This window comes from Pseudophryne corroboree, chromosome 3 (genome assembly GCF_028390025.1).
Source record: "Pseudophryne corroboree isolate aPseCor3 chromosome 3, aPseCor3.hap2, whole genome shotgun sequence".
In the NCBI taxonomy this organism is placed as follows: domain Eukaryota; kingdom Metazoa; phylum Chordata; class Amphibia; order Anura; family Myobatrachidae; genus Pseudophryne; species Pseudophryne corroboree.
In genome coordinates this window covers 218212032-218232375 of record NC_086446.1, presented here as the reverse complement: position 1 = coordinate 218232375, position 20344 = coordinate 218212032, and the positions used below count along the sequence as shown (strand labels likewise).

General features: G+C 41.7%; 1 protein-coding gene across 2 annotated transcripts in view; it reads left to right on the top strand.

Moving 5' to 3' along the window:
• Positions 1-1490: 1490 nt before the first annotated feature.
• GRID1 (glutamate ionotropic receptor delta type subunit 1) overlaps positions 1491-20344 on the top strand; it is a 1444362-nt gene continuing 1425508 nt past the window's right edge. The window contains exons 1-2 of one of the 2 annotated variants that reach the window (XM_063958816.1): positions 1491-1804; positions 3951-4106. In XM_063958816.1, the coding sequence (XP_063814886.1) occupies positions 1726-1804; positions 3951-4106 (235 nt within the window). In that variant the 5' untranslated portion in view covers positions 1491-1725. The remainder of the gene's footprint in view (positions 1805-3950; positions 4107-20344) is intronic. The other variant, XM_063958815.1, reaches the window with a different exon arrangement.

Here is a 20344-nt window from a genome sequence, read left to right as displayed (position 1 = left end):
GGGGATTTGGACAATATCTTGCTCAGCCATGTCTACAGTATGAAACATTAGCCATGCTATGCAGTTTTTCCTCTGTGACAACTGGAGAACTATAGTTATGAAACCAAACGATGCAAATGTAGCTGGTGGGTAAATGATTGATTTTAAACTGATAGATCTTTTTCCTGTCCACATTTGCTTTTCCAAAGCACAGACTGCACGATGCGATCTTACTAATGAGAGATATCATAGCTGGATGATGATTAGGGAGCATTAACTAATTACGGTCTTTCCTGTGGTTGGTGTCAGGAGCTTATTGTATTCTTGGAGCGACCTAAACTTATCTGTAGCCTGCTTTACAGCAGAGAGTCGCTGCGCTAAATAATTCACATCACATACAGCATACACTTCTTACTGTGCGGATGAGACACCAGAGCCCTGTACATTAGCTGAGTATGATTTTAACCATTTGATCAGACTGACACCATAATATATATTTAGAGCAGATCATACAGATCCTTCCCCCAAATACTTATATTTTCCAGTAGGAAACAGACTTTCCCGTGATATTATACCAACATGTAAACTCCTCTCGTGTTTCAGTGGCTGGACAGTCAGTGATGCTCTCGGTTAATGAAACAATTATGGTCGAATAACTCTCCAGCGTGTTCAGGCTAGTGTGAGAATTATGTTCTATGTTGGCTCTGTGATAAATACCAACTCCATCTAAAAAGGGGATCCCCTTGGCAATTAAGTACATGAGTTGTGAGATCAAGCGACTAATTGCATGGATGTGTGTTCTCCAGTGACAATCCACATGTTCATGGTCCTTGGAATAGATCTTCCGTCTTCTCAATAATCATTACCTAGACCATGGGTTCTTGTTGTTTTCGAAAATAAACGATATACTCCAAATTGTGGCAGTGCCTTCTTTTATATCAGTCCTGTCCCACAACCCGTGCCTTCATTCCAGCCTGTTCGGATCTCTGCTGTGATTGTCAGCAAACTTAACTCTTCACCAAACTCAGCTCTTTTGCTCCCTGCAATGACCAGATGTACAGCCCAGTCCTGGAGACTGTCTATTCTACTGTATGTCACTTGCTGATAAACCAGCTATTGCATGGAGAGTGATCAGTTGATCCGCTGCCAGATTTAGCCATCCACTGTGCATCATCCCGTTCACCGAATGCACACAGCTCAGTTTTGTGACTGGACAGGCATCCTGTAGCCCTGGAACCCCGAGCTCTTACATCTTTCTCCCAGCTCTGCATAGACAGCCATGCATGCCATCTCCCTGTAGTTTGTGCACCTAGCAGCCTTCTGTATTTCCCTGTTGTTATTCTTTTTGTTTGTATATTTGTTTGCTAAGATGCTCCTGTGACACTGAGCTCCAGTGTTCCCCATCTGAGCTCATCTCTCCATCTCTCAGTCTTTTCACCAGGACTACATTGAGTGGTGAGGCTCTGCAATCACGTGGTAGGAGGGGAGGAGGGAGGAGTGTGGGTGGGGGGGTCCTCCGCAGTTTGCTGTTTGTTGGGTCTCAGACACACATAGAGTGTTGGAGAGAGCTGCAAGTCTGTGCTTTCCCCCCGTCTGAGCAAAATAAGATTTATTGTATATATTGCGAAGAATCTACCTTGATTATTTCCCTTCTGCATCGTTTGCCTTATCTGGAGAGCATTTCCATCATTCATCACTCTGTACCACCTACAAATCCGGGCTGATGTGCTGTTTGAGAGGTTGGAAATGGAAGTGTTGATGCTCTGCTTTCTCCCCTGGATATTTCAGTGTTTCTCAGCACGGGCGGACTCCATCATCCACATTGGTAAGAAGGGACCCGCGTGTGGACCAGTGATGATGATGGTCACCAGGATGGAAGGGGGTAGGGAGATGTGTCTCCTATTGCCACCACGTTGCAACCACCGGCTACACTTCTACTGAGATGTGCTGCAACAGCCTACATGGGTGCCCTGCAAACTTATATGGTGGGGGGAAGGGGGGGGGGGGGGGGGTATTGGTGTGTGTGTGTGTGTGGGGGGGCGTCATTTACGGGTAACTGAGTGCAAAGAACAGGTTGGTATAAATTACAGTCAGTGAGTGTGTGCTAATTTAATAGGATCTGCTGCTCTGTGATCAGCGCAAACTTGTGTGATTTTGATGATCTGCAAATGTACTGTAATTCAGCACCATGGACAGGGCACAGCAAGTAGTCTATATGGGGATCTTAAGTTTGGTGGCTAGAGGCCAAGGACATTAAACATGAGCTGGTTGCTATTGGTAATGCTAATGTATGATGTTTTAATATGACTGCAGCCAGTGTTCAAGGCTGCTGTAATGAGGAATATGCAAGTGACAAAGGCAGCATGTGTATCTGTGTGATCGGATGGGCACAGTGCTAAAGGGGAACTTTTGTGTCTGCCAATGGCTTCTGTGTGGGGGGTGTGCAGGAGGGATGTGAAAATAAGAATGCTGCTGTAGGAGATGTAGTAATCAGGGAATTAATGGCAGGGGGGACAAGGATGCATGTGTGCTGCTTGCTGTGCGTGGAGGAGAGTCAGGCATTGCAACCGCAGCCAGGATAGGAAAGGAACAGACTAATGCAGATTACATCTGACCAGAAAAGACAGGCACGTCCAAGATGCACCCAGATTTAGAGGCTTAGCTCAGACCTAGGCGCTTGGCAGAATGATTTTAACAAGGTAATACTGATGTCACGCACAGCAGATGGCATACCTAATCTAGGGAGACAGAAATCGGAAATCAAAGCAAAAGGGCAAGTGCTGTCCCCAAAGGGGGTGCTTGTAGCTCTGTTAGATGTGGGTATGTCCTGATGGCCATATGAATTAGTGACTATAGGACACCTAAATACACAGTTGTCATGCTGAGACCACGAGTAGGTGTAATGAGCCTGGCCAGCTCACAGCATTGCGGATCTATTAAATAAGATTGGATGAACTTTGATGGCTGTACAGCTATTAATCGACCTCTTCTCATCTTTCAGTTCTGTTTTCTCTTAATAAATGACAGAATTGTAAAATATTCAGAGTGTACACCCATGGTATGCAATAATATATATCTTTATCAGAAACGTGTCCTTTATCTTGCACGGCATGCCAGCCCTTCACTGTTACAGCACAGTCGTTTGCTCGTCTTCAATGATGAGACCCACAGGGCTTTACACGAGCAGTGACAGTCTATGCAAGCGCTGAGTATACTGTACAGCTGGAGTACAGGTTGGTTCAAGACAAAAAGCTGGATTATCAGTGTCTGTGGATGCTTGAGTACAGGTTACCATTATTACCAATAGAGAATGTATTAGCAATGCTTTATAAATGGATGATCTGAAGGTCTCTGATTAGGAACTGTGTATCCCCGAGGAAGCATTAATATATAGAGGAAAGGAACTATTATATACAGTACATTTATTAAATAAATATGTCCCTTAGAATATAGTGCAGTCATTCTTCATATATTCCAACAAATATTCCAGGAGTACTTAACTGCGTTTTCTGTGCTTTATTAAAGAACAATACAGTACAGTATGTGAATAAAAATATTAGCATGATCGTCAAATGAATGAATAATGCATTGCATGACATATCTGCAAACAGAAAGTGGTGAAGTACATTCAGCCAGACACGATATTGCTTCTCACAGCGATAATTAACAACCGCATTTTTAACATTGTGGCAAAGAATATGTATCGCAATGCATCCAATAGGTACACAGTAGCCCACAACTGTACTCCTGAAGAAATCATTGACATTTTGTTTCCTGCTGTATGTCAATGGCTTCAGCAACACGTGATGCAGCTAATCAGTCCAATACAGAGCAACTGGACCTGATAGAAAGGTCAGGGAAGGTATCCAGCTATTTACTGTACATCAGCTGTCCCATTTGCTAGTAGCCCCCTAGGGTGTATTTACTCCTGTACTGTATGTAGTTGTCACTGATTGGTCTTTCCACAACAGGTGCAATATTTGAAGAAAATGCAGCGAAGGACAATGAAGTGTTTCAGCTGGCTGTGTCAGATCTGAATCTCAATGACGATATATTACAAAGTGAAAAAATTGGGCACACCATCAAGATTATAGAGCCTAACAATCCTTTCCAGGCTGTCCAGGAAGGTAAGCCTGTGGCTGGAACATTATTCTTGTTTATATGAAAAGAGAGGCATTGGGAATATTTAATATAAACCTACAGAATTCAGAGATGTATTTCTCAATGAAAATGTTTTCTCTCTTCTTTCATTGTTAAGCTCAATATTTGACTAAATCTCTATGTGCTGTATGTTATCAAAAGTTCATTTGCTCTCCACATTGTCTTTGACAAGAGGAGCTGAATGAGTTCCACAGTCTATAGTCTGCATGGAATTGTTATAGATGGACCCCTTTATTTGTCTGCCACTCTGATCATTTCCATTTTGCTGGGGACTCACAGCTGCGAAATGAAGCTTAAAGAAGCAGAATATTCAAGTACCAGAATGGCACTATGGTTCACAAAGGAGGCTTTGTAATAGCACTTCCTTTGGATGAGAGCTTGTTGAAACTTTTGTTCTGCCTGCAGTGGGCGCTGTATTACCAGAAAAGAGACTTACTGGTAAAGCGGTGATGATCCTGCTCTGCTCAACATTCTGATTTACAGTCTCTGACTAGTACCAATCATTTGTCAATTAATGATGGTCATTTAGGAAAGGGTTAAACGTCTTGGACAAGTGTGACGTTGTGGGCTCCTAGGTTGTGTTGCTGTGGCACTTTTAGTGCAGGGATGCATTAATGAATTACTGAGACTCTAAAATTGATTATCCCTTTTTTTTTGTGCGTTGTTATTGGAAACTTGGGCATTGACGAAACAGAACATGATAAATCATTGAGAGATCCCTTATTGTTTTACAGCAGAGAAAGAGCAGCGACTAAGTGCTTGCCAAGCTCTTTCTGTTCCGAAGGTAGAATGTGTGGACTGGTTCAAGGTCATTTCTTAAAATGCTGCACTTAGTGTAGCGGTGCCAGCAGCCTAGAGTATCCTTGGACATGACCGGCATTAACCCTTTGTTGTCAGAACAAAATTATTTTAAATATTCTATTTCATAACAAAAGGGAATTATTGAATGTTCTTTGCTACAAATACAGTATCTTTATTTTCTGTATATATTGGTGCCAAAAATGGTTAATAGAAGTATTTTATTGGTCCTGCGACTCAATAAGCATGCTGTGTTGACATCTGTCATTGACTAAAGAATCAGGAATGAATAACGGTCTCTTCAGACCCTTCTGGAACACTGTTTCCAAAACTCGGTCAGTACGGTCTAAATTTTAAGGAAATCCAAATTATTAAATCAGATTGACTGAGGTATCAGATAAGTCACCTGTGCTTAAGCATGGATATGCTTAAAACCTGGACTGTAATGGCAGAGTTCGAGAAACTCTAGAACAGTGGTTCTCAAACTCTGTTCTCAGGACTCTGTGTATCACCAACTGTCACATTTTAAAAATCTACAGGTAACCTGGAAAACAAGAACCGTGTGGGGTCCTGAGGACCGAGTTTGAGAACCTGTGCTCTAGAACATTTACTGTTAAGGGTTCTAAACCTATTATTTTTTTTTCTCTCCCACAGGCTGTCGATACAATAGTCATACAATAAAACTCCCCCAAAAGAGATATATTTATTGTATGTGACATCAGTTTGCAAGGAGTTAGCTAAAACAAACTGATATGTTAAGTCCCAAATTTCAAGGACCAGTTATTGGTATGTTCTGGCCTGTGAAAGAAGCTAACATGAGAGCTATCTGGTATTGGGCTTAGTCATAAAGATAATTCTCCTCAGCTAGAATTATTAAAATGTCTGCTATAAATCATATGTTGAGTGATTACCCTGTTTTTTCTCCAACCATCCTCCACCTAGTTACTGGTAACGGTCATGATGTGGCTAGTATCTATTCATTGGAGTCTTTAAAACCCATTTTCCACTGCAGACCTGGGAAATTGCTGGGTCTATAACCCAGCAAATTCTGGGTCCTCAGCCTGAACCGAGTAAAGAGCAGGGTCGGGGACCCAGGTTGGGCCCTTTTCCACTACCACAAATCCTGGATTGATGCACGTTCACATGCAAATATCTGGGGTTGCATGTACCCTTGATTGTAAAATCTGAGTTTGTGATGTAATTGCATTGCATACTAACCCAAACTGGTTTGGGTATACTGTTGCAGCAGATTTCATCCTGGAGTACTCACAATGATGTTCAGGAGTATTCAAAACATTTTCTATATTGGTGGGGCAGTGACAATCTAGGTGATAATACCACTTTTACACCAAAGACACCATTCCAACCTGGTACAGACCAGGGTCAGACCCTGTTTACACTGCACATTTGACCCGGTTCAGCCCCATTTATACCCCTTATCCATTACGATGCGGGTCACAGCCGGGAGCCTGACACGGGTGCTACCCGGCTGCAACCCGCATCGGCCTCTTTCCCATCAGCAGCCACCATCTCGGCATATTGCTGGGTTGGTGACGCTGCTGGTGACGTGGCAGGGGCGGCGCTGGGAGATCACATGATCTCCCGACACCGCCCTTCCATACAGTGTAAACGGGAGCCGTGTCGCATCGACACAGCTTCTGTTTACACTACAACCTTACCCAGATCATTCTCGTGTCCTACCCAGGTAGCTACCCGGGTAGGATTCCCGGGTCACTTGATCCCGGTTTTTGCAGAGGGACCCTTTTCCACTAGCAACAAACATGGGTAAATGCGCGCCCCCGTGCATTTACCCATGTTTTTTGAGCTAGTGGAAAAGAGGTATTACACTGAACCCAGGTCTGCCCTGCATGTCACTACCAGACACTGACTTAAGGCGGACCTCTGCATACACAGCCAATCAGCAGCTTTTAAGCATTACTCGGAGCGGGTAACTCCGGGTCGAGGTGCTTACACTGCATCATTACATGGGTACCTCCCTGGTCATTTGACCTGGGTTATTTTTCCAGGATCCTTTTACACCGAGTTGTGACCTGAGTAGAACCCAGCAATATCCCGGGTCAAAAGCTCAGTGTAAAAAGGAGTATTAGTTTGTTTCCCAGGTCCCCTCACCGAATTACAGTGATATCATTAGCTCCACCTGTGGATCTTTTAAAATGTGTCAGTGAGTAATGAACACACCTGTGCACCTGCTGGGTGACCTGGAAAATGTCAACTCGATTTTCCCCATGCATCACAATGTGGCCCTGATACCAGGCAGGAAAATAGGTTTTTCCTGCATTAAAAAAAAATTGTTACACAGTGCCCTATATTATATATGTCAGCACCTACACTTTGGATTTAAAAACAAATATGTAGTTATTAAAAGTGAATCATCAACAATACGTTGCACAGTTGAATATAATGTAAACTCCTGAGAGCATGTTACACTGAGCAGTCACTCATTTTAGAAAATTATTAATTCTTATGCAATTAGGAAATAATGGTCCTTTTAAGCTATATGGGTGTGTGCGTGCATGTATTGTATTATATATATATATATATATATATATATATATACCAGCAGACAAAGAAAAAGGCGTCCTGGAGTGACGCCTTTTTCTTTGTCTGCTGGTATTATATTCCAACGGAGGGCACCCGGGCTAATGAGATGTAAGGACCAGGAGTGCCGGGCACTACACAAGGATAGTTATATATATATATATATATATATATATATATATATATATATAAAATCTCATACCTCCAAACATGACCCCCTCCAGGAGGGACAGGATGTTTTGCTCCCAGACTTCCCTCATTTATGCTTGCCATCACCTGTCGTGAAACGCCTTTCTTGTCTATTAACCTGTTTAAAACAGGTGATGGCAATCGTACATTAAGAAAAAAGTCCAGAGGCAGAGCATTTTATCCCTCCTGGAGAGGGTCATGTTGGGAGGTATGATTATTTATTATTATTATTATTATTATTATTATTAATTTTATTTTTTCTATCCTCTACTTACTAAACGCTAAGACAAGATGGCTAGTGCAACACTTTCCTGTGTTGGGCCTGATACTTTGGTAGAATATTTTGGTAGAGAACATCTCCATAGGGGTGACTTTATTAAAGGAGAGGTTTGGAAGTGCCGGGTCTTTTCATAATACTGATACCAGGGGGATATTTTAAAGCACTAGCCACTCACCTTCTAACTCACATTTTACAGGCTGTGTTTGAAAAATAACAGAAGTCAATTTGTTAGTGCTTTATCTATCTTCACTTTCTCTCTCTCCATGCTTTGATAAATAACCCCCTCCCAGATTCAGTAAACGTGCAGTTAGTTTAGAACATGTGTTATCACTGCATTTATTAAAACAAGTAGACAGATGAAATTGTGAGAGATAAAGTACTAGCCATTCTGCTCCTGCCTTACATTTTACAAGTTGCATTTGAAAAATGACAGTTAGGAGGTGATTGGTTAGTACTTTGTCTCTCACAATTATATCTCTCTCACAGCTTTGATAAATACCCCCCTAGTAAGTTATTTGTGGGAATCTTTTGAAACGCAGGCAATACAAGTGTTAGACTGAATTCCTTGGTACAAGACTTCAGCAAAAGCTGGCTTGTCAAATGATGCCCATTCCAAATGTTCTTTATCTTACACCTGTAAGCAATGAGTGTTATCATGGTCATCAGTTATTTATAAGGTGCCGCAAAGCTGTACAGCACTGAATATTCAGAATAACAAATAATACAAATCCGCAAGTCTTGCATAGAAATAAAACATACGAAGGTAGTGGAGAAGGTGCAGACATGAGACAGAGTAAACAACATGTAAATCAGTACTGAGTTGAGGTGAATAGATAGTTACAGTTCATTGGTACATCACTTGGCAATTGTTTGTTCCTCATGGTTGTTGTGTATTATTGCTGTTATTGTACTTTGGTACTGTTTTTATATCTAAGGAAGTACCATTTACAGGGATCTGCTATGGTCTCTGTTTATGAGTAATATGTGATTGTATCTCTGTACCATGCTTATTGTCATTTGAGTGTTTTAAGTTCTCTGCGTACATCAATAAACCAGTGACCTTTTCTGGAACCATATTGTCATTGCCTGAGTGAACAAGACCCACAAACTATTGCCTCTTCTGCTGTCCTTGACACTAATGCTTGCCACATAGGCATCAATTTAATTGGCTTCTGAAGCAAGGAGCATAATCAGCATTCAGTGTGGTAACAATATTCACTTTTAAATGGCAAGCATACTCCCAAAGCAGTTTTGATTTCAATCACTTGAAGTGGCGTGAATGCTCTTTGATTATTTTATAAATCATTTTTCTAAAGCAATGTGCCACTGTGTATTCAGTATATATCTATATCTGATTGCTCATGTTTGCCCTGATGGATTAAATGATGCAAAAATACCATTCCACATCAGTTATCTTGTAAACCATTTTCTTGACTTTTTCACTGCGTTGTTCACATAGGCGGCTGTTTGGGGCATATTTTGATGTGAGCAGCCCCCAAAATCTGGGCAGGTGTCAAATTGTAATTGATTTTAGGCAGCAATGCTTTAGTCCTCATGCCTAAAATGAGCTGTTGGGAGTGACTGTGGGCCGTATTGGGGAACTCTTCACTAAATGAAATGAGAATGTTACTGACGATGGGGCAGATGTATTAAGCCTGGAAAAATGATAAAGCAGCGATAAATGTAAGGTGATAACACACCAGCCAATCAGCTCCTAACTGTAAATTTACATATCGGAGCTGATTGGATGGCTCGTTATCATCTTGCACTTATCACTGCTTTATCACAAGTACAAGGTGATAACGCACCATCCAATCAGCTCCAATATGTAAATTTACAGTTAGGAGCTGATTGGCTGGTGCGTTATCACCTTTAACGTCTAACTGCTTTATCACTTCTCCAGGCTTAATACATCTGCCCCAGAGTATGGATGTTGCTATGATTGTACATCTCTTGAAAATCAGTAACATGTCAGACTGATAAGAAAGCTGTATTGCATGTATTTTTCAGCCTGATGTGCTGTGTTGTGTGCATTTTTCTTAATTATATTAAAATTTTCTTTCTCAGTGGTATACACCGACTTTTTTTCTTTTTCTTGATGTTGCCCTGAATCCTGCTGTTGAGCTACAAATTCCAGTATACTATGGGGTATATTCAACTGAAGTCGAAAGCTGCTGTCTGTCGAAAAGACGGCAGTTTTCGACTTTTTAAGGTCGAATCGTGATTCGACCTATTCAATATAACCCAACATTTTTCGACAAGATGATGAATTCGACTTGTCGAAAAGCACGTGGATCGACAGAATAGCTACCGATCAACGTGATTGTGTCGAAAACGGGGCCAAAACTGACAGGTTTTGGCACCCTTTTCGACCATCTCAGTCCGACATAAAAATAGTCGGACTGAGATGTGGGACCCAGAGGAGGAGAGGGGGAGAGCCGCAGGGAGACGGGGGACAGCCGCGGGCATACAGAGGAGATCAGCGCTACAGTACAGCGCTGCAGCAGGATGTCTCACAGCCGCGCCGCTCATGGCAGCTTCCACCCGGCTCCAGCAAGTGAGGTCACGCTTGTTGGAGCCAGGTGGACACTGCCGTGAAGTTGGGTGGCTGTGTGACGTCCTCCTGCAGCGCTACTGTAGCGCTGATCTCCTCCGTCAGCCGGCGGCTGTCCCTGCTGGTCTTCCCGCGGCCCCCCCTCCCTCTTCTCCTCTGGGTCCCTCATCTCAATTCGACTTGAAAAAGTCAAATTGAGATGAGATTGAATAGGGGTTGTCGGATCCATTCCGACAAATGCATGTCGGAATGGATCCGACGTTAATTGAATATAACCCTATACTGATCATGGCACAATATTATATAAACAGGATCCCAGCATTCAGGAGCCTGGCAGTCGGAATACCAACACCAGAATACAGACACTACTCAGAATGCCGACACCGGGATGCCGCATTAGGTTGTCCTGATTTAAGTTTTTACACTCTTTATAGCTATTTGTTGTTCAGAGCACACCCTGTTTATGCTCTGCAATATCTATTTTTTTTCTAATTACTGTATAATCTTTTTCTAACAATTCTGAACTCGATTTTAAGACTACATGTACCCCATGAGTGTTTAATTCAAAATAAGCACAGATGTTAATGTTATATAATCTTAGATGAAAATCGGAATACTTTCAACATATTGTTACCTTAAGGCCATTGCCATGTAAACATTTATATAATAAACATGTTATTTTTTGGAGAATATTTCAGGTATTTGGAAGTAATGCAGAAAACTTTACAGAAGCTTTCCTTGTGCAAGGTATGATGCCCACAGTACAAGAACTTTAGACAGATGTCTTGGAGAAAAAAAAAATATTTTCAGAATAATAGGAATACATTAAAAAAAAGTCTAAATGTGTAGCGTTTACTTTTTTGCTAACTATCCTCATACTTAAAGCGGTAACATTTTTCTTTTAAAATGTACATGACTCGTAGGCCTTCATTCCGAGTTGTTCGCTCGCTAGCTGCTTTTAGCAGCAGTGCAAACGCTAAGCCGCCGCCCTCTGGGAGTGTATCTTAGCTTAGCAGAAGTGCGACCGAAAGGATCATAGCGCTGCTACAAAAAAAGATTGTTCAGTTTCTGAGTAGCTCGAGACCTACTTCTAGCTTGCGATCACTTCAGACTATTTAGTTCCTGTTTTGACGTCACAAACACGCCCTGCGTTCGGCCAGCCATGCCTGCGTTTCCCCAGCCACTCCTGCGTTTTTATCTGGCACGCCTGCGTTTTTACACACACCCCCCGAAAAACGGTCAGTTACCACCAAGAAACACCCACTTCCTGTCAATCACTCTGCGGCCAGCAGTGCGACTGAAAAGCATCGCTAGACCTTGTGTGAAACTGCATTGGCTTTTGTGAAAGTACGTCGCGCGTGCGCACTGCGCCCCATATGTATGCGCAGAAGTGACGCTTTTTTACCTAATCGCTGCGCTGCAAACGAAAGCAGCTAGCGATCAACTCAGAATGACCCCCATAGATGTGTTAATGCCGTTTAAGTATGGGCTGATAAAGTAGTCATTTAGGCTGCCATGTTGTTGGGCAGCAGGAAAGCTATCTACAGCCTTGATGCTGAGCCAGTATGAAGTGGCACCATTCAATTCACTTTTTGTATTTTATTTTCTAGGCCTTTAAATCAACAAAATGCTGCTTCTCAGTGCTTTTTATTACCTCCCAACATTTTAAATGGCCAGAGTGATGATTACAACTTTCAACTTCTATATGACCATAAAACTTGGCAGACTTGTAGAAGTAGCAAAGCTAAATCCAAAAATGAATTTTCAGTTATAAAACATGCAGTGTAATTTTCCACTGGTTTTCCTCTCTGCTATGTGTACAGTAAGAAGTTCTTGTTTGCCTCACAAATCACTGACTGAAAAGCACTGCAGGTATATCAAGAAACTTAAAGTAGCGCACAGTATCTTTCATTTTGATTCCATAAGAGACTGCAAGGTGATCAATGAAATGTAATACAGGAAGCAGTAGGCTTCAATGTATTGTAGACACCATCCTTGTTGATCACACTATCAGTGCTGTAACATGGCAGCAGTTTACTCTGTGCCCCCACCTTCCGCTAAACACATGATATCATGATGTCACACTTAGTGGTCAGGGACAACAATTCAGGTTAGTAGAGCACTTCTCAAAACATCCTGAGGATGCTCCCGGAAATTCTGCGGAGTGTCTATTGCATGTTCCAGGTGGCTTTATAGTAGTGTTACTGGCTGCAGTGTGCCGTTACCCTGCCCCCTGGGTGACGGCCTTGTGCACACCCCTAGTTACGGCCCTGCTTTCTAAACCTGTAATAACGGGATTTCTCTGTAATAACTCTGCTGATATTTGCTTAGGGTACCAATTGAGTAGAAACAACTAATGGCAATTGATTTTTGTTAATTGCCAAAAATGTATTTGTGTGTACATATAATGTGTGTGCATACATTTATTTATAATACATTTGTCTGTTTTATGGATTTAAGTTTCACTGAGAGAAGAAAATTAGCATATACCGTCTCTTAACAAATTCTATTTGCATATTGTACTACTTTACCTTGTGCTTCATGCAGTTGGCATTTCAGGCTAACGAAGGTGTTAGCAACATTTTAAAATAAAAATTAATGACTGCAGTTATGGGCGGAGTTGGGATGCTAATATTGTGTCATAAGTCTAATGAAGATGAAGTAAATGTCTTTCTTTCAGTCCCATGAGTAATTACCATGAAATAGGACGTGCACAATATCCACTCCGTGACCTTTCTAATATAAAAGACATTTTAGTGCTTGCAGTAATTCAAATGCTCACATCATCTTTCACCAGATCTTCTCCCCTTTAATTTGGTAAAATGCAGCTCTGGTCTGTGATAAACTCCTAAAATCCAACAGCAGGTGTACAATTATGTTAAAAGACTTGTAAAAGTAGATACTTATTGAGCAGTATATTACATATAATTTTTGTTTCTGTGTTTCTGGTAAAAAAAAAAAAAAAAATGGACAGATGGTTTCATACAGTATGTAAGCTGCACACACACAGCAGTAGCATCATGAGAATGTGCAATTCAGATCTAGTATAAGCCACATACTAGCTGTAGGTGTAGTCGGCACCCAGTTGGGGATGTGGGATGTACTATAGTTTCCACTGGAAAGTTATCCACTGGTTGCACAGTTGAAGTGTGCAACCAGTGGGTCAGGATTTCATATATGACTTTACTAAATGCAAATAGCATACTGACACTTATGTCCTCACTTTATGTTTTATATAACTTTCCATGGGCAAGTATAGGTTTTTGTTATTTCCTGCCACTTAATGAAATATGTTTACAAACATCTGTTGACTGTAAATAGCCATTTTGTGAGCTGAATTATCTGGATACTAAGGGCATTACCGAGGAACTAGTTATTCTGTTGAATGTAAATAGCCATTTTGTGAGCTGAATTATCTGGATACTAAGGGCATTACCGAGGAACTAGTTACTATATTGTAGAGCTGTATTGTCACGAGCACTGTACAGGCCTAGACATGGCTGCTTCCTTTGTGTCTAAGTGAGCAGTGATGTTTGAAAGGGGAGTGTAAGGCGTCATAGTGTGCTGTAGCAGGGCTAAATCCCATGGTTGAAGGAGCGGTGCCCCTTTAAGATTTATATTGACTCTACCTGTGTGATTATTTAGGTTGGTCAATTGAGAGTAGTCTATAGGGTGTGTTTGCGGATGTTATGTTAGTACTTGAAGGCTAGAGGCACTCCTTTCTTGCTTCTGAAAATCCCACTATCCCATCTCTCTTTTGCAATGTGTGGCAGAAAGAATAGCAGTTTAGTTGATTGGTTATTGTAATTAGCTGGCTGTGTTCTCCTTATATGTGGTTACAGGCCATTTGTCCCTGCCAGGATATGAAGCAGCCCATTTGGGTGTGCTTTTGCAGGGATTTTATATGCATGTGTTTCTTCGTTCTGTTATCTGTTCTTTTGTTCTCCACCATATGAATTCTAAGTAAGTGATTCATTTTTCAATTATTACTGTATGTCACATTTGCCTTGTTTGTTTTATTTATTCAGTTATTTTGAGTTCTTTTAAGTCTTAATAGTGAATTGCAAAATTTCAACTGTTAGTTTACTTCAAAGTTAGGGGTCAATTCAATTTGCCGACAGTTGAATAGCGCCAGGAATTAGCTCCCGGTGCTATTCAATACAGCGCCAAGTGACACTTGATTGTCGGGAATTCTTCTCTCACCCCTGGGGCATGCGAGAGGAAATCCGACAAAAGTGCTGGTGCATAGCCGGCGCAAGGCTGATTCTGTTGGAAATCAGCATCGCGCCGGGGAAATAAGTCAGAGAATGCCCGTTCTCCTGACAAATCAACCTGTTAAGTCCAGGAGAATGGGCATTCGCCGACTTAACATGAGCTGAATTGAATAGCAACGGTAGCTAATTCCCGGTGCTATTCAACTGTCACCAAATTGAATTCACCCCTAAGTGGTTGTTGTGTTTGTTTTTTTGTTTTTTAGCTAAATTGCGTAGTGTGTTTTGGTTTTTTACATAGATTTTTCAGATAATCAAATTAAGGGGGAGATTTAAATGTTTGAAAAGTCAGTTGGGAGTCTGTTTTTTCCTATCTAATAGACAGGGAAAAACAGACACCCAACCGACTTTTCAAACATTTGAATCTCCCCCTAAGTGTTATTTAATTTTAACCAGACATGTTCCTGTCTCGTGCAATATTATCAGCAAGCAAAACATCCCATCACCTTCTATGATATTGATGATCAACCTGCTGATTTTCTTCTTCAGAGGCCAACCCACTGTATTGTTCTAGTGAGAGCTGTCCTGGTCAATACATAGTAATACCTTACTATCAATGCTTGCCTGTACTTCATTTTAAATAATCTATTTGAAGCTGGAGAGAATTGATTACAGTTCCTGCCAATACATTTTACATGAGCAGTTCCCACTGGAGACTTATTTTTGTCTTCAAAGTACACATCTGTGCACATTTTGTCTGTGACTTACATCAAAGGGGTTGGACAGTTGCTTTTTAATCACAGTATGCTAGAAAATAAGACTAGCATCTCATTAGTATAGAACGAAAGTAGTAATAACTATTAAGAGCATGCAGTAAAAATATAACAGTTTGCTTTGGGTTACATCACACTTCTGATTTAGTACCATGTCGGTAAATAAGCCTATATTTTAAAATAAGAGCCTGTTGTCTTGTTCATAATGTTGAAAGTTTGTGACAAAGATATATTAACTTTTCAGAATGTCCTGAGGACTTGTGAATTTCTGTGACCTCTCCTGGGTTTCCAAGAGAGCAGACAACATGCATGTATGTTGGCTAGACATTCGAACATTAATACCTGGGGGAAAACTTATTAACAATTGGTTTTAAGTGTGATCTGTGTTTGCCCCTTATCGCTGAAATGTGTGCGCCGCAAATCTCACATTTATGAACAATCAATTTGGCTGGCGTATTGTCCTTCAATGGTGTGTTAATTCAATTTATGTAGTGTTGCGAGGTGCAAATTTAACTGTGATAAAGCAGCGTGGTTGGTGTAAATTTGTTTTAAAAAAATCGGTGTGGGGTCCATACCACACAAAGCAAAACAGGCTCTGTGAGGTGTTCCTGGTTCAAGAAATATGGCAGAAAAATGGCGTGAAGTTCCCCTGTATTTCATTGAACCAGCAGCAGCTCTTGAGCCAGTCCTGTTTCCAAAAATACAGGAGAAAAAATGGATTGGGGTTCCCTGTATTTTCTACACCCAGCACTGAGCTCTTACTAGCTAAGGGTAATGCCACAGCCAGGTGACATGTTTGTTAGGGTCGCTGCAGCCAAAGCATTAAATTCCCCTACTAGTCAGGCCCTGGGGAAGTGGGGACTCACCCAATAAAGGTGTCTCCTGCCCAGGGCACCAAGGGCCTGGGCAAAAGCTTGGGGCTATCCTTGGCACCACTGGGTGGATGGTGCCGAGTTGATAGCATTCAGTTAAAGGTAAATTCATATTGTCTTTTACAGAAGTTCTACAGGTCTGCATGCCGATACTTGGAGTACCACAGGTACCAACATGCGGGACATTAAGGGTTTGCTGGTGCCTATAGTTCCCCTGTAAATAAATATTGAAATAAAGAGAGGCACACAGACCGTATATAGGGGGTAATTCAGACCTGATTGCTTGGCTGCATTTTCTCATAGCCTGCGATCAGGTCCGAACTGCGCATGCGTATGCACCACAATGCGAGGCACGATGAACCGCAGCAATGGGGATCGGTGCATAGCGACAGGATGGTGCGAAAAAAGCAATCTCATGGGCGATCGCAAGGTGACTGACAGGAAGAGGGCATTTGTGGGTGGCAACTTACCATTTTCAGGGGGTGTCTGGAAAAATGCAGACGTGTCCAAGCATTGGAAGGGAGGGTGTCTGACGTACATTCTGGTCCCGGACAGGCTGATGTGATCGCAGTGGCTAAGTAAGTCCTGGGCTGCACAAAATCAGTTTGTACAGATCTGCTACACATGTGTTTGCACACTTGCACAATTAAAATACACTCCCCCTGTAGGCGGCGACTATCCGATTGCAGGGCTGCAAAAATTGCTGCCCAGTGATTAGGTCTGAATTAGGCCCATAGTCAAGTTTAAGACGCACACTAACACTCACATATACTCACCTTGTCCCAGGTGTTTTCATTCCACTTGTCCACGTAGAATCTGCTACATGTAGAGGGGAGGAAAAATCTATACTTACCCTTAAAGAAGATACTGTAGGTCTTCTTCTCCAGTACGCATTCCAGTGGTTAAAAAAAAAAAATGTCCCAAACACATTTGGACTTAGAAGAGCTATATGTGTTCACATATAGCTCCTCTGTGCAAATGCTGGAGCCCACATGTGGTGCATCAGTTGCAGAGCCCAGCCAATCAGCGCCCGCTTCTGTGGGAACAGGCCGCTCATTGACTGTGACTGCCCTGACTGTCAATCAATAGCCTGGCTGGTACTGATTGACAGTCACTGCAGTAACAGCCCATCAGTGGCCTGTTCATATGGAAGCAGCCGTTGATTTGCTGTCAGCTCTGCAAATGAGGTAACACACAAGGGTTCCAGCATTTTCACAGATAGCTCCTCTAGGTTCAGATGAGTTTGGGACATACCTTTTTATTTGAACCCCTAGAATGCCTACTGGAGAAGAGGACTAATCTGTAAAAAGGGGGTGAGTATGGATTACCCCCCACCCACCCCATGTAGCGGATTCTACTCCAAATAGCATGCGGGGGATGCTTACTGAGACCTGTAGACCTTCTGTAAAAGACAATATGAATTTATCTTTAACTGAATGCTATCAACTCAGCACCTGCCCTACTGACTAGTAGGGTGGATAATGTTTTGACTGAGGTGACCCCAACAAGCTTATCCCCTATCTGTGGCATTACCCCCCTCTACCAGTAAGAACTCTGTGCTGGTGGTTGGAAAAATGGGGGACCCCTATGTATTTGTCCCAATATTTTCAGAACCAGGACTAACTGAAGAGCCCATCGCTACGGTGGCTAGATCATCCCTTTAATCTTGGAGACCTGTGATTTAGACTGGATTTGTTGTGGGGGAAATAGCGCACTGAGCTACCTGTCTGTTGGTATATCAAATACAAGAACCGGAATACAGAAGATTTTAATCTATTAATATTTCGTGTTGCCCATTACTTATTATAGTTTTGACTTATCAAATTTAGCAAACGCCCGGCGGTGCTCCCTTGAGTTGTGGAAAACAAGTCAGCTGTGCGCAAGCCGCACCCATCGCAGTTCCACGGGTTTGTAAATAAAAGGCATCTGCGAAGGTAAAGTAGTTTTTTGTAAGGACGAATCTCAGCAGGTCAATCAAAAAAGTATTGAAGTCCTCAGTATCCTTCATCTCTAGAAAATATTGTACTGCCGCCAAACCGTCTTGATGGTTGATGCTCGTATATAACGACTCTACATCAAGGGAAACTAGGAGGTGTCCCTGTTCCACTCTAATGCCTTGTATCTTACGTAGGACATCCGATGTATCTTGAACATAGGATGGTAGACTTACCACGTTTTCTCTTAGATGGAGATCCAAAAAGACACTGGCTTGTTCACCCAGTCCGCCTATTCCAGATACTATAGGTCGACCTGATGGAAGGTCCCTGTTCTTATGGATCTTAGGGAGCATATAAAAAGTTGGAACTTTTGGGTTTTCAACTGTTAGGAAGATATGTTCTTGTTTAGTAATAGTGCCATCTTTTAAAGCTTTTTCAATCATTCTCTTGTAGAAATAGAGATAGTTATCAGTGGGATTGAAAGTAAGACGCGTATAGCATGAGGTCTCCTGTAATTGTCTCAGAGCCTCTTTGGTATATTTGTCCTTAGACCAGAGAACTACGTTTCCTCCCTTATCTGATTGTTTTATTATCGTATCATCCCAAGTTCGTATGTCCCTAAGCGCTTCTTTCTCTCTTCTACTGAGATTATTCCCCAGAATGGGTCTTGTTTTCTGTGACAATTCCAAGTTATCCAAATCCTTGGATACCATTTCTCTGAAGATCTTGACGGCTGGGCATAAGATCTCTTGTGGGTAAAAGGTCGATTTCTTTTTACAGGTCGGGCGACTTTTGCTACCTTCCTGAGCATCATCCGCCAGCATCTGGTCCACAGGATCGGACAGTTCCTCCAGATCTGACAATGCCCTCAATTCCAAGTCAGTCCATTCACACAACTCTTCCTCCCCTGTGGCCAGAGATAACATCTCCTGGTCTGAATTTTTTCTCTGTTCATGAAACTTAATTAATAAAAGCTTTCTACAGAACAGATTAAGATCCTTTTCCCATTTGAATCTATTCATTCTGGAAACAGGGGAGAAGGAGAGTCCTTTACTCAGGACTGACTTGTGATCTTCAGTTAAAATTCTATCAGTCAAATTTATGACTTGGAGAGAGTCACAAGCACTATAGGGAATTATTTCCTGAATCTCGGGGATTGTCTCTGTGGGAGTGGTGTTCCCCAGTTGTCTTGGTTTCTTCCTCTTCTTTTTACTTCTCCTCGTCCTCCTCCTTGTTTTTTGTACCGACCCCTTTCCATCCTTGGAAATTCTAAAAAATGCGCCTCTGAGACATTCATCTGGGAATAGGGGGTTCCTGTTTTCTGATAACGCTCTGAATATTCCTCTGTACCAGAAGAGTCTGCTTCAGATGAAGAATATTGGTAGCTACCTGCCCTCTGATGTTCCTTTGGGTATGGCTTTTTCCATTTAAAGATGTTACCTGTAGCATAGTCCCTCTTGTCCCTGATGAATTTGTTCTTTTTTCTATCCATTATCATTTGTTCATAGCTCTCAAGATCCTTTTTATTTTTCTCAAAACTTTGCTGGAAATGCACATCTTTTTCCCATACTTCCAAGTTCTTACCTAAGGCATCAATTTCCTTATCAATCTCTTCCAGGATTAGAAGGTCGTGTTTTAGTAAAATGTGAAGGAGTTCTGTAGAGCATTTGTGTAATGTTTGTTCCCACTCAATAAATGATCTACATACATTTCTAATTTAGTTCAGTTATATATTGGACACATACCATCCATTTACCTTGAATTATTACCACATCATGTACTTTGACTAAGTGTACGGTGGTGTGTGATTTGTCATACCAAGGGAGCATCAAATTACTAACAGGGGATAGTTATATCTATTAATTAGAAATATAACATATGGAGTTAAGCTAAGAGGCCCAGCCAGTTATACCACAAAATATCCTTATATAATAAGTGCTATATGTCGTATGTCAATGTGAGTCCGATTTCAATAAAAGTTACGTTTTAGATTACTAATAAGAGTGCCCCATAAAAAGGAGTTGTCTTTCC